At 41.2% G+C, this 13176-nt stretch overlaps 1 protein-coding gene across 4 annotated transcripts in view; it reads right to left on the reverse strand.

Annotated features, from left to right (window-relative positions):
* ctdspl2a (CTD (carboxy-terminal domain, RNA polymerase II, polypeptide A) small phosphatase like 2a) overlaps nucleotides 1-13176 on the reverse strand; it is a 67860-nt gene that overhangs the window by 17709 nt on the left and 36975 nt on the right. For 3 of the 4 annotated variants that reach the window (XM_078530113.1, XM_078530111.1, XM_078530112.1), the window contains 3 exons: nucleotides 7852-7986; nucleotides 5079-5300; nucleotides 1848-1968 (listed from right to left, as the gene is read on the reverse strand). In XM_078530113.1, the coding sequence (XP_078386239.1) occupies nucleotides 1848-1968; nucleotides 5079-5300; nucleotides 7852-7986 (478 nt within the window). The remainder of the gene's footprint in view (nucleotides 1-1847; nucleotides 1969-5078; nucleotides 5301-7851; nucleotides 7987-13176) is intronic. The other variant, XM_078530114.1, reaches the window with a different exon arrangement.

Here is a 13176-nt window from a genome sequence, read left to right on the forward strand (position 1 = left end):
GCAATAACTTTTCTCACAAGTTGGTTGTGTGGCACTGTATCAAATGCCTTTGCAAAGTCTATGTACGCCATATCAAACGCATTACCCTAATCAACCTTTCTGTTACCTCTTCAAAGAACTACATATTTTCTTTCAATTTGATACCACCCTTAACTTCCTTAGTTAGCCACAGGTGATGCATCCTTCTCATAGAGTCTTTCTCAACAAAGATATATTCCATTGAGAGTTATGAAACATCTCCTTAAATGACCAGCGCTGCTCCTCTAACGTCTTATCGTTTAACCTATTTTGCCTTAAAATCTACAGTAGAGGTTATAAGAAAGAGAAACAGGAGATGGTTATACAGTCCCTTGAGCTTGCTCCACCATTTAATAAGGTAATGGCTAATCTTCTACCTCAATTCCACTTTCCTGCCCTTTCCTCATGCCACTTAATTTCTATGGTGTCCAAAAATCTATCAGCCTGAGTCTTGATTATACTCCATGACTGAGCAATTACAACCCTCTAGCTGAGAGGCTTCTGAATATTCACAACCCTCTGAATGATGAAATCTCTCATCTCAGTCCTAAATGGACGATCTCTTATTCCACAACTACCACCCAGTTTCCTATAGAGACAACATTTTTTTTGGCTCCTCAGGATGAGGGAGCATAAGAACAGGAGCAAGCCATTCAGTGCCTCAGGTCTGTTCTACAATTAGATCATGGCTGGACTGACCATGGAACCAGAGGCTGCACAGTATCGTAAAAGCATATTCAATCAAAATACTTGAAAAGAAAATATAAACAGATATGGGGTCAAATGACTAGCTCTTCCAGAATACTAGCATAGGTGCAATGGGCTGAAGGCCAAACGTAGAATTTTACAATTAAAGGCAGCTTGTTGTAGGTTCTTTTATTTTTTTCATTTCACTGATGTGATAGTATCAAAACTGATCTATAGTTTTGTTAAAAGAATGACTTGCATTTATATAGTGCCTTTCACAACTTTAGGACATCCTAAAGCTCTTTCTAGCCAATGAAGTACTTTTGAAGTGCAGTCACATATCTAAAACACAGTGGCTAATTTACACAGAGCAAGTTCCCACAAATAACAATGTGATAATGAACAGATAATCTTTCCTGATTGTGCTAAGAATTACACTAACAACCAATTTTAGATCATCAGTCAGGTTCGTAATGTGGCTCACTTATGCTTGCTAGAAACTATATATATTCATATGCAAGGCCCTGTCCTCTGCCAACAGAAATAAAATGTCCAGGCATTGCACCTTTCTCAAATAACCAAAAGCATGGTGACAATGGTTCCCTTGGTGCATGGCCCGAGGCAAAGCCTTGACCAAAGTTGACTTGACTATTATGAATTTAAACAAAAGCTGGGGGATCACAGTTCCCTGGTGCATACTCCATACAATGCCTCAACCAGAGTCCATTTACCGATCCTTTTCTCATGTAGTATAAATTGTTGGTTCCCTTTAAAATTTGGTATTCTTGCGTCTGTCCTGGTGAGTGCAAGATGGAAAGCTTCAACAGCATGCTTTTTTTTCCAGCAATAATCTGTTTTTGTGATATTGATTGAGGGAATAATAGCCACGCCACAGGAAAACCTTCCCTGCTCTTCTTCAAAGTATTGCCATGGGACCTTTTATATCCACCTGCGAGGGCAGATGGGGCCTTGGTTTGACGTTTCATCAAAAGACAGCACCTTCAACAGTGCAGTACTCCCTCAGTACTGTACTGCACTACAGTGTCAGCCTTGCCTTTTGTGCTCAAGTGAGACTCAGAGGCAAGTAAGTCACAGAATTTACACATGTGCAAGTTTTAATAAACAACTATTCAAACACTTACGGATCAAAAACTTCCCAGTCCTCTTCATAGCTTGCCTCTGGGTGAGCAGGTGGCTCTGGGTAAGAGTCAGGAGAAGATATTGTCTTGCACAGTTCTACATTTGACACATTCAATTCTGGTGCTAAAAATTAAGAAGTAAACATCACAAATTTTTTCAATACCATCAAATTTTCCTGAAGATCGCAGAGTGCCTGAAATTACCCAATTTAAAAGAATGCATAACACATAACACATTCTTCAACATTTGCTTTACCTTACAAGCTTTACAAAGAGCATACCTGCCTACTCCCCTCTCAATTCTTTTCCCTTCTCCAAAAGATATAATTAAACTAGACTGATACAACTAAACCAGTCTGACCAGACGTTCAATGACTGAACAAAAATATAGAGTACAAGCAACATAGGACATGATTGTTCTGCTAGTCAGACGACCAGAATGAAGATGTTTTGTCACTGCCTAGCACTTAGAACAAGACAACAAAGGGGCATTTGCTGCTCACGGCCACTCATTTCAAACCATGTAGGTATGGGCTCTGAGGAAATTTATTCCCCAACTGCCTGGTAAGAGGTCAGTGTCATTCATCTACCACTAAGAAGCACAGTGCATTTCAATGCCAATATATTGTGCTTGGATTCAAATCTTGTCTTTTGATGCATAAGTTTCACACGAGAGTATGGTTACAACTTAAAAGAAACTAGGTGAATCAATAACTTATTGAAAGGCTTTACTAAAAATCAACTCAGAAGTTTGTTATACTAAAGGGGCCTGGGCTTGGCTAAGACCACTGTTTGGGCTGGCAAAATGCAAAAATCGTTCACTTTATGCAAATTGTGCCTGCAACCAGGTGAAGTCTAATCCTCAAACTGGCTACATTTTAACAGGGCTGTCTCCACTCAAATTAAAACTTGTTCCCAGGCACACTGTCGGACTTTTTTAAAAAAAAAGCTACATTTAGTGTTGGATAGCAGTTATACCTCACCTAATGTGGGCTTACTGCCTGGATTTGGTCTCTCACATTTGGTTGCAAAGACAGCCTCATTTAGAGAGCAAACCACTTTGTAGTAATGAAAACCTGGTATCAATGCACCCAAATAAGGATATTTTCTAAGGTAGTCTCAGTTTGTCTCAAGACATCAGTCAAGCTCCTAATCCTACTAGGCAATCTTTGTTAATCAACATACGATTTGATATATTTATTAAGCCACATTTCATTAGTCAGCCAGGAAGCACTCTGTCTGTTAACCAGTCTGGGTCAGGCGCAACATCTTGTGCATAGAAAAATATAATCCTAATCATTCAAAGTCAACTTCAACATTGAAATAATTTGAATTGAGATAAAGAAAACAAAGTAAGAATTTATACAAAAAGCTAAATTAAGCAACTTTGAACTTGTATATTGATTACAGGACAATTACTTTTGAATAGTCCGTAGACTAGATGGTACACTGTACTATTAGAATAAAAATGTTTAAGGTGCTCAGGTGAAATAGTGTCTGCTATTTTAATGGAGGCACTAACCATTTTAAAATCTTTATTTTGTTTCATAGGAAATTAATTAATTATAGCACTAATCATTCACACACTTTCATTCATGTATCCTGTTTTTGTTTAAATATAGGTACATTTTTTGTAAAATTTGCTACTGAATCACATTATTTAATTCAGTAAATCTGAAACTTTGTTTAACTAAAAGAAAACTTTTGCCAGCAGTACAAACAGGAAGTCAGACCATTGCCAATTTATGATACAGTTACACAGCTCATGATGAGCTTAGCTGCTCACCATACTCAGCAGGACTACCTGGCACCTAAAATCACCAGGGAGTGCTCAAATCTACTCGCATCTGCTGCCCAATGACCATAACAGACAAGTTAACAGAGGCTTTCAAAATTAAGAGGAGTTTCAATACAGTGCAGAAATTATTTTCACTGGCAAGGGGATCAGTAAGTAAAAGATACAGAACTAAGGCAATTGACAAAAGAACCAAAGGGAAGATGATGAGTTTTCTTTTAAATGCAGGGAGTTATGATCTGAAATACACAGCTTGAAGCAGATTCAATAGTAACTTTCAGGAAGGAATTGGATATATACATAAAAAAGGAAAAAAATTGCAGCAATATGGGAAAAGGGAAGGGCAGGTTAGTGGGACTAATTGCACTGCCCTTTCAAAGAGCTAGCACAGGCATGATGAGCCAAATGGCCTTCTTTTCTGTTGTATGATCCTATTCTCTTTTCTAGGGTGTGGGTGATAGAAGGTAGGTAAAGTCTTTCTGGTTGAGCTGAATGAAGTTTGGAGGGTGTCAATTCTTAGACTTAGCAATCCCGCACATAAGGTAGAAAGGCTCATGGTACTCCCAACTAACATTGGACAACTGACAGTCAGCCTAGTTCATTGTTGAGACTTGTAGAGTAGATCTATAACTGATGGCTGTGGTTCCTCCTCTGCCTAGCATCAGTTAACCCTGCAGGTAATACTGTAAACCAATACCTTATTGATAAGCGTGGTTCTTGTTCTGAAACAGCAGTGCTAATAACGTGCGATTTTAACAGGTTAAACTCCAGCAGAACCTTGCTTAGCACACTCTTAGGTCCTCAAGCCATAGCTCTTACCAGCCTGTGGCCATGGTCTCTTAAGTTAAGAGAAATAAGCTCTGGATCTATGGGGGCAGAAGTGTGCACCACAGATCAGGCAAACGGTGTCAGTAGTTTGGGATCCTGATGCATGATGATGAGTTTCATCATGTCTCAGTCTATCAAAAAAAAAGAAAAGATATTGGACAATCTGCCAAGTGCAATAGAAGTTTATTACTGATGCTCTGCCAGTAATTCTTTAGTAACTATTACATAACGCACTTAGGGCACAGCTAGAGCCGTAACATTGCTTCGCTAATCCCAGCTACTCAGAATTTAACATTTGATTAACTGGTGAAGGAAGTCAAAAAACTACTGATTTTAACTGCTAGTGCAAAGAATAGCTTGTATGACCACTTTTGTGACAACGCAGCGTGCATTGATGAAAATTTCACAATCACTCAAGAACGTAGCCAAGCTCACCATAGATAAGGGGTTTGAGATCACATTCGCAAAGTTTTCTTGTGTCACTCAGGTTTCTGAAGTGGATACGTGTAGCACGATTCCTTCCCCACAAACCCCAATATCAGCACACAGGCCTCATTTTCTAACAGAGTTTGCAAATGCAAATAATTGCTCTTTTAAAAAGTTTACTGTACCTGACATAGGATGAAGTTCATTAGTGACTTCATCCTCTACATCATTTGAACTGCTGTCAGGAGACAAAGGTGATTGTGCTGTCACTGCCTGGCCAGAATACAGTCCTCCAGTGGCTGACGTTGCTGTACTGGTGGTGATCTCGTCTACCTGTTCCAATTCCAGTTGTTTGACAATTTCTTCAGCCTCTACTGCCTGACCTGGAGAGTCAGAACCTGATGTTCCTGCAAACACAATTATAAGCATCAAATTACAGTACCTAAAAAAACAAAAGGAGAGGTTGCTCACCACAGTGCATTAGGCATCACTCTTTGAATGAGATTAAGACTCTGCAAATTATGCACATTCAACAAAGCACTGCAGCCGCAAGAGGAGAAACAATATTAGAAAAGCTTTGGTTTGTTAACAGCAATTTTCCGCTGGATCAGAAGTTTCATTCCAAGATGTAAGAACGCAATCCACATTGACATTCCAGCATGGGAGTGCTGTCATAAGCACTGATCTTTGGATAAGATGATTTGATGACTGTATTCAAAGATGATCAGTTTGCCCAGACATTTTAGATAAAATCCTCCTTTGACATCCAAAAGTCAAGCTGAGCACTAATCCCTCAGTAATTTGTGGGATCTTGTTACATGCAAAACATTTGCCAACATGAGTCATGGCGCACTGAAGCACTTTTAAGACTATGTTAGAGAGGCAACATAAACTTTAATTTATATGGTGCCTTTTGCTATAGGAAACAATAAGAAAGTCCAATGACAAAAAATATTCTCCGTCTACTCTCATTCTGACCAGTCATCAGCTCCTACACTGTTCCAACGATGTTCAATAGAAGCTTGAGGAACAACACCTCATCTTTTGATTAAGTGCTAAATAGCCTTCCAGAGACAACACTGAGTTCAAAAATTTTAGATCATAACCAATGCTCACCAATTTTTTGTTTTCTTTTGGATGGCAGCTATTGGTAATGATTCTGCATTTCCCATTTACTACTCCTCTAGACCTACCTTTTGCTTCTTTACTTGTTCCATTACCACGTACTTTTGCCATGCAGTCATCCGTTTTGTCACTCACTTTCTCCTGTCTTCTATCCCACCAAAGACCTTCCCTTGCTCTTGGACTCTCTCCCCAACCTCTGTATTTGCTTACAATCATTTATATCTCTGACTTATACCAATTGTGCTGAAAAGTCACCGACCTGAAAAGTCAACTCCAGATGCTGCCAGATCTGCTGAATGCTTCCAGCATTTCCTCATTTTACTTTTTTTAAAAAAAATCAGAATTCAATGAATGGACAGGTATTTGTGGAAAGAATAAAATTTTAAACAATGTCAAATTGCACATGAATACTATTGCCTAAAGTCCCAGAAACAACTTGGTAATTATGAGTATAGAATTAATTCACTCATTTTGTGAAATGAGGGGCTTTCTCTAAAGTATGCCTTCGTGCTTACACTACAGTTGCTTCCTGATATAACTACTGCTGCGCAATTCAGATGCAGGTAGTACACCAATATTCTAAAAGGGCAAGGTCAGATATACTTATCTCAACCTACAGAATGTCTGATCACATATATTTTTGGTGAATAGCACTAAGAAAATTTAATCATTTTGATTTTGTCCCATAAAATGGTCAAGATGATTCAAAAGTAAAAGAAAAAGCCACAAGAAATTGGTTCAGAGTAAGTGCAAGGATTGTACTGTTTGAACCAGTCAACCCATCAGTCTTAATAATCATCAGGCTCAGAAGCAGCCATTGTGTTAACACGATGTTTCCTAACCCTAGTTCAATTGCTATATTGAAGAAATAGTGAGAATGAATAAGATAACAAAAAATGTAAAGAAGAAAAGATTTATTCTAGCTCCTTGTTAAAACTAATGTTCCCTTTCATCAGACTGCCCTCAATTACAACAGTCCACAATGACATAAAGCTGTCCACTGCTTCATTAACATAATTTTATTTCAGAAAAGATGTTTTCTCCCTTCTCTTCCCTCCAGCATACTGTCTCGAGCCAAGTCAGCTGGCAGTTGACCTGCTCACAGACCTTTGCTATTGCTGCTGCTGTAATAATGTGCTGAGAGTTGTGCAAAGCAGCTTGCACTCTCCAAATTCCATCCTTTTTCCTCCAGGAAACACATGTCACTACCCTGTAACATAAGGCCCAGAACTGGAATTTCCCACATGGAGATAATATCCCACTGTGTCATCAATAATTTGGTATTCAAAATTATGAGGGGTTTTGACTGGGAAAATAGGGGGCGGGGGGGAACTATTTCTACTGGCTGGTTAGTTGGCATAACCAGAGGTCATAAATTGAAAATAATTAGCCAGAGACAGAAGGAAAAATTTCTTCACACGGGGGGTTGTTAAGATCTAGAACGCAGCATCTGAAAGTTCGACGGATACAGGTCCCTTGGTAATTTTCAAAGGGCAATTTGGACATGTACTTGAAGTGGACTGAGTTGCAGGTTTATGGAGAAAAGACTTGGGAGTGGGATTGGATTTGGATTGCTCTTTCAAAAGGCTGCCACAAGCATGATGGGCCAAATGGCTGTCCTCAAAGCTGTATGATTCTAATGCACTTAAAGCCCATTGTATCAAATTCACTCTAAAAGAAATACTATACGTGCTGTCTCTTGACATTGCCAAGGGACCCTAAAACAAATCTGTACAAATGCACTGATCGCTTACAAATTCACTAATCACTTACTTTATATTGCTGGACAAAGGTTTCATAAGTGCCCCTTTGTCCACTGACACAGGTACTTACCATTTTTGTTTGCTGGTGAAAAGAAACTGAAAACAGGAGAAAAGATGGTCCCCAGTAAGGCAGTTCGCGGAGGGCTGACCACATCATTAACGATCGGTAGTTTCCCATTCTGTTTACTGCTGTAGCCACCAGTCTCTAAGAAAAAAATAAATTACATTAAATAATATGCTTTAAAATTTGTAATAATTATTTGCCTATCTGCAATGATGATGAATGTGTAATGTTGCTTCAGTCTTCCACGAGACAAAATGCCGCATTTGTGCAAGGGCAGGGAGAGAGGAGGAAAGAAAGCATATTTTAAATTTTAAACTTGTACAATACTTTGGCATATCCAGTGGTTACTATTACTTGAGTGCGTAAGGTTTGTTGCTCCATGTACATCTATTTTACGACATATCTGTAGAAACACGGGACTGTGTTGCTCATTTGATCATAACAGCAACTTGGATTTATATAGTGTCTTTATCGCAGGAAAATATCCCATAACTAGCCCCACAGTCAGAACGCTTTCAAATCCTAGTAACAACATTTAACATCATTTCTAATTAGTCATGGTTGTTTGAGACTGAACCAATCATACATTCCACCAAAAATCAATTTTATAGTGGCACCCAACCATAATGTCAGCACCCTGTATTTTGACCACTATTAAATGGATGCTATCTAATGGCTGCATTTAATGTAATTATAAATTAGTTAACAGTATGCTATAATTAATAAATCTTAATTTAGTTCATATCTCTACTCCGAATGTTATCTATTACCAGGCTCTTCTTGCTCCAATCCTGCACATATGCACCGTGTGTCCACACCACACATTCGTGGCCAACTGTCTGTGTCGGCCCTGAACTTTCCCCAGCCTATCTCCCACTCCAATGCAGCTTGGCCTCAGAAACAGTGCTCCCCAAGAGACAGGCTACACACTGCCCACCTAGCCTGAAGATCCTCAAGCATTTAAGAGAGTGGTTGCCTGCTATAGAACAGCACAAAGCTCAGAAGTGTTGGGGTGGGGATGGTTCTATACCACTGCTCAACCACCCCCAGATCTTTAGTTGGCACAACTGCAAGCACTTAAAAAATTGATTACCTATAAACCTACAATTCATTACCTGACTGTGACAGACGGCACACAAGGCAGTTATCTGTCTGACCAGGCATATAGAATAATTTATTATCTGGTTAACAGCCTGTGCATGTAGAATAATGACAATGAGAGCTGAATCAAATGCAAGGCATACAGAGTGGGAGGCATACAGCAAGAAAAACATGTAAGGCATGGCGAGGAAAGACAAAGCAGAGGATAAAATAGGAAAAGCTTATGGTAAGGGGTAAAGAGGAAGAATGAAGTCAGACTTCTAGGGTAAAAAAGATGGACACAGAAGAGGGAAGACGTATTTTTAACTTTGTTCATGAGAAATGCTACAAGACACCAACCAGTTTTATACAAAAAGGATTCTATTTTACAGAACAATCTAAAGAAGGTACACAGCACCCATTGAGGAAAAAAGTCAATTATGGTTGGTCAATTAAAAAAAAACTGTGGAAATTTTAAATCCTGAATTTACCTACACATTTTACTACCAAAATGAAAGCTTTCCAAATAAAATACTTACAACCCTCATTACTGAGGTGCAAACACAAATTAGGAATTGTCTTCTAAGATTTTTCCTATCCACATTACATTAATTTGAGAGAAAACACAGCAACCTCCAAAAAATATGGCAAAATCTGCTGCATTTAGTTAGATATTGCTCAAATTTATTTTTTCATGTATTCACTCACAGGATGTGGGCATTGCTGACAAGGCCAGCATTTACTGCCCATCCTTAATTGCCCTTGAGAAGGTGGTGGTGAGCTGCCTTCTTGATCTGCTGCAGTCCATGTGGTAACAGCCTATGCAGTCCAATTGGGTACAAGCTTGCTTACAACGCATATAGCTCACTTTTAACAGGACCTTAAGCATCACTGAAATGAAAGAGAAAATATTTACACAGAACAAACTTGCTCGAGTCAAACATCCAGCAAATTTAAGTTCCAAGGCTGATGGATTTACAAACAAGAATTGGAACCAAATACTGTAGGCTGCTCTTTACATGCAGCAAGTAGGGTAGGAAAACTTCTTTACTGATCAGACTAGTTTTGGGGCAGATATTCAGACCTGTCAGCTGACCTATGCAGATAATCTGTTTGCTTACTACTTCCTTTCTCAGAGGTTAGCCTTGGTTTCAGATAATGGAAGACAGAAATCCTGTTCAGAATATATTGACTCACTATAAAAACCTGGCCCTCGTATGTATCTAATTAAACACAGGATTTGTAGTATAAAATTCTGTGTAGCATGTGTTTTATTCCATGGAACATTAGTTTGCTCACGAAAGAAGACTGATCGCCGAATAAAATTACAGTCAAAATTGCAAAGGGGCAGGTACTTAAAGGGAAAGAATACAAAAGCAAAATCTTGTTGCATCTAAGCCATCCTATCACCTGAACCAACACTCTGGCTTCACTCATGTTGTGGATGTCCTTAAACCTTTTCCAACTGTAATCAGATTTAATTATCCCACCACTGCTAAACTGCTACATTACACTGGACTGTACAACCTACTGAACATGTAATACGCAAAATGAAACTACATATTCCCTAGCTTCATATTTAAAAGACGTAACCAAGTTATCTTTAATAACTTCCTCCTTAAGAACGTACTTAAACTCTTGTAATCTACCAAATTCATGCAATACAAATATTATACATATTCTCTCAATGGCAGAGATCTTCCTCAGAGGTCTGTTGCCAGCCTCCACTTGCAGCAAAACTTTTAGACATCTTGCTCAGTACAGTGTTCAAGAGGTAGGTTTTGCCTTCTTGAGCTGTATATTCATTTTCCTCAGAATGTATAACCTAAACATTGGTGTTAACTTATAAATGGGATTGTAATCAATGATCTTGACTCAGAGCTATGCAAATTTGTTAGTGGTATGCCTTCATCAGGTGCCACCTGTTCAAGGGGTTGGCACAATGCCTTTAGATGTTCTGAACCAATCTTTACAATTACAATACTAAAGTGCTTCCCAAAAACACACATAACAGGATACGACACGAAAGCGTGTTACATTCAAACAATGTGCTAAGCTTAACAGGGATGACTAGAGTACAAAATGAATGCGACTTAGGAAGTGAAGCTCTTTAGTAAGAATTAAGGCATACTTTTGGAGCAGTGCAAACTTTATACTAAGACGAGCTGTATTCTACAAATATCCGGTGTTATAACTACCCTGGAATTCCTCAATTTTGAAGCTAAATGCTTAAAGTGAAAAGTGTTCCATGCTTTATTCTAATAAGAATGAAACAAATCAAAGGTGTAAAGAATGAGAAAGAATATAAATAAAATGGTAAAAATAAACATTAAAAAGAGAACATTATAATTTAAAATTGAAAATGTGATGGTTTACACCAGACTTGTCCAGCCTTTTCGCTTAAGGGGCCACATAACCATTTCTTTTTAACTCAAGGGCCCGATGTGAAAATCTTGGAAAGATAAGGTTTCGTACATTGAACGTGAATTTAAAAAAAAAGTTGAGGTATGAAGAAGAGAAACAAAAATAATGCAATGTCAAACCAATATATCAATTAGTTTCAAAAACAGGGTAACTAATAAAAATGGCCATTAGAGTGAGAGAGGGTCAGAGTGTGTCCAGCTCACCCCCCAGTCTCAGGGTGGTCAATCACTCATCCTCACCCACTGCGTGAATGGGTAAGAGTGTATGTTGTGGTGTCAGGGTGAGGGTGAGTGAGAAACCTGAAGCTGGGTGTGAGCCAGACACACCCACTCTCCTCCACCCTCTACCACATATGCGCACTCCAATCTCTCACTCACACATATGTGCACATCCCCCTCATACACGCGTGCGCAACCTCCTCTCCCTCACACATATGCGTGCGCACTCTCCTCTCTCTCTTACCTACGTGCGCGCACACACTCCCTTCTTCCGCACATTCACACGTGCGCATGCACGCACTCCCCTCTTCCACACACCCACGCGCGGGCACTCCCCTCTCTCTCCCACACACGCGCTCCTCCCTCTCTCCCACACACACGCGCTCCTCCCTCTCTCTCACACACGCGCTCCACCCTCTCTCCCACACACGCGCTCCTCCCTCTCTCCCACACACGCACTCCTCCCTCTCCTACACACACACGCTCCTCCCTCTCTCCCACACACACACGCTCCTCCCTCTCTCACACACATGCGCTCCTCCCTCTCTCACACACATGCGCTCCTCCCTCTCTCACACACATGCGCTCCTCCCTCTCTCACACACATGCGCTCCTCCCTCTCTCACACACATGCGCTCCTCCCTCTCTCACACACACGCGCTCCTCCCTCTCTGTCACACACACTTCTCTCTCCACATGCTCCTCTCTCTCTCACAATGCTCTCGCTTCCGTCTTGCGCACGCTCCCCCCACTCTCTCATGCTTGCTACCCTCTCTCACCCACCTGCACTCTCCTCTCTCCCGCGCGCGCACATCTTTCTCTCTTTCTGCGCGCACACATCTTTCTCTCTCCCCCGCGCGCACACACCTTTCTCTCTCCCCCGCGCGCACACATCTTTCTCTCTCCCCCGCGCGCACACATCTTTCTCGCTCTCCCGCACGCACACATCTTTCTCTCGCTCTCCCGCGCGCACACATCTTTCTCTCGCTCTCCCGCGCGCACACATCTTTCTCTCGCTCTTCCACACACACTCCTCTCTCGCTCTTCCACACACACCCCTCTCTCGCTCTTCCACACACCCCTCTCTCGCTCTTCCACACACACTCCTCTCGCTCTTCCACACACCCCTCTCTCGCTCTTTCACGCACACTCCTCTCTCGCTCTTCCACGCACATTCCTCTCTCGCTCTTCCACGCACACCCCTCTCTCGCTCTTCCACACACACCTCTCTCGCTCTTCCACACGCACACCCCGCTCTCTCTTCCACACGCACACCCCGCTCTCTCTTCCACACGCACACCCCGCTCTCTCTTCCACACGCACACCCCGCTCTCTCTTCCACACGCACACCCCGCTCTCTCTTCCACACGCACACCCCGCTCTCTCTTCCACACTCACACCCCGCTCTCTCTTCCACACGCACACCCCGCTCTCTCTTCCACACACACACCCCGCACTCTCTTCCACACACACACCCCGCACTCTCTTCCACACACACACCCCGCTCTCTCTTCCACACACACACCCCGCTCTCTCTTCCACACACACACCCCGCTCTCTCTTCCACACACACAGCCCGCTCTCTCTTCCACACACACAGCCCGCTCTC

Source organism: Cetorhinus maximus, chromosome 26, assembly GCF_964194155.1.
Source record: "Cetorhinus maximus chromosome 26, sCetMax3.hap1.1, whole genome shotgun sequence".
Classification (NCBI taxonomy): domain Eukaryota; kingdom Metazoa; phylum Chordata; class Chondrichthyes; order Lamniformes; family Cetorhinidae; genus Cetorhinus; species Cetorhinus maximus.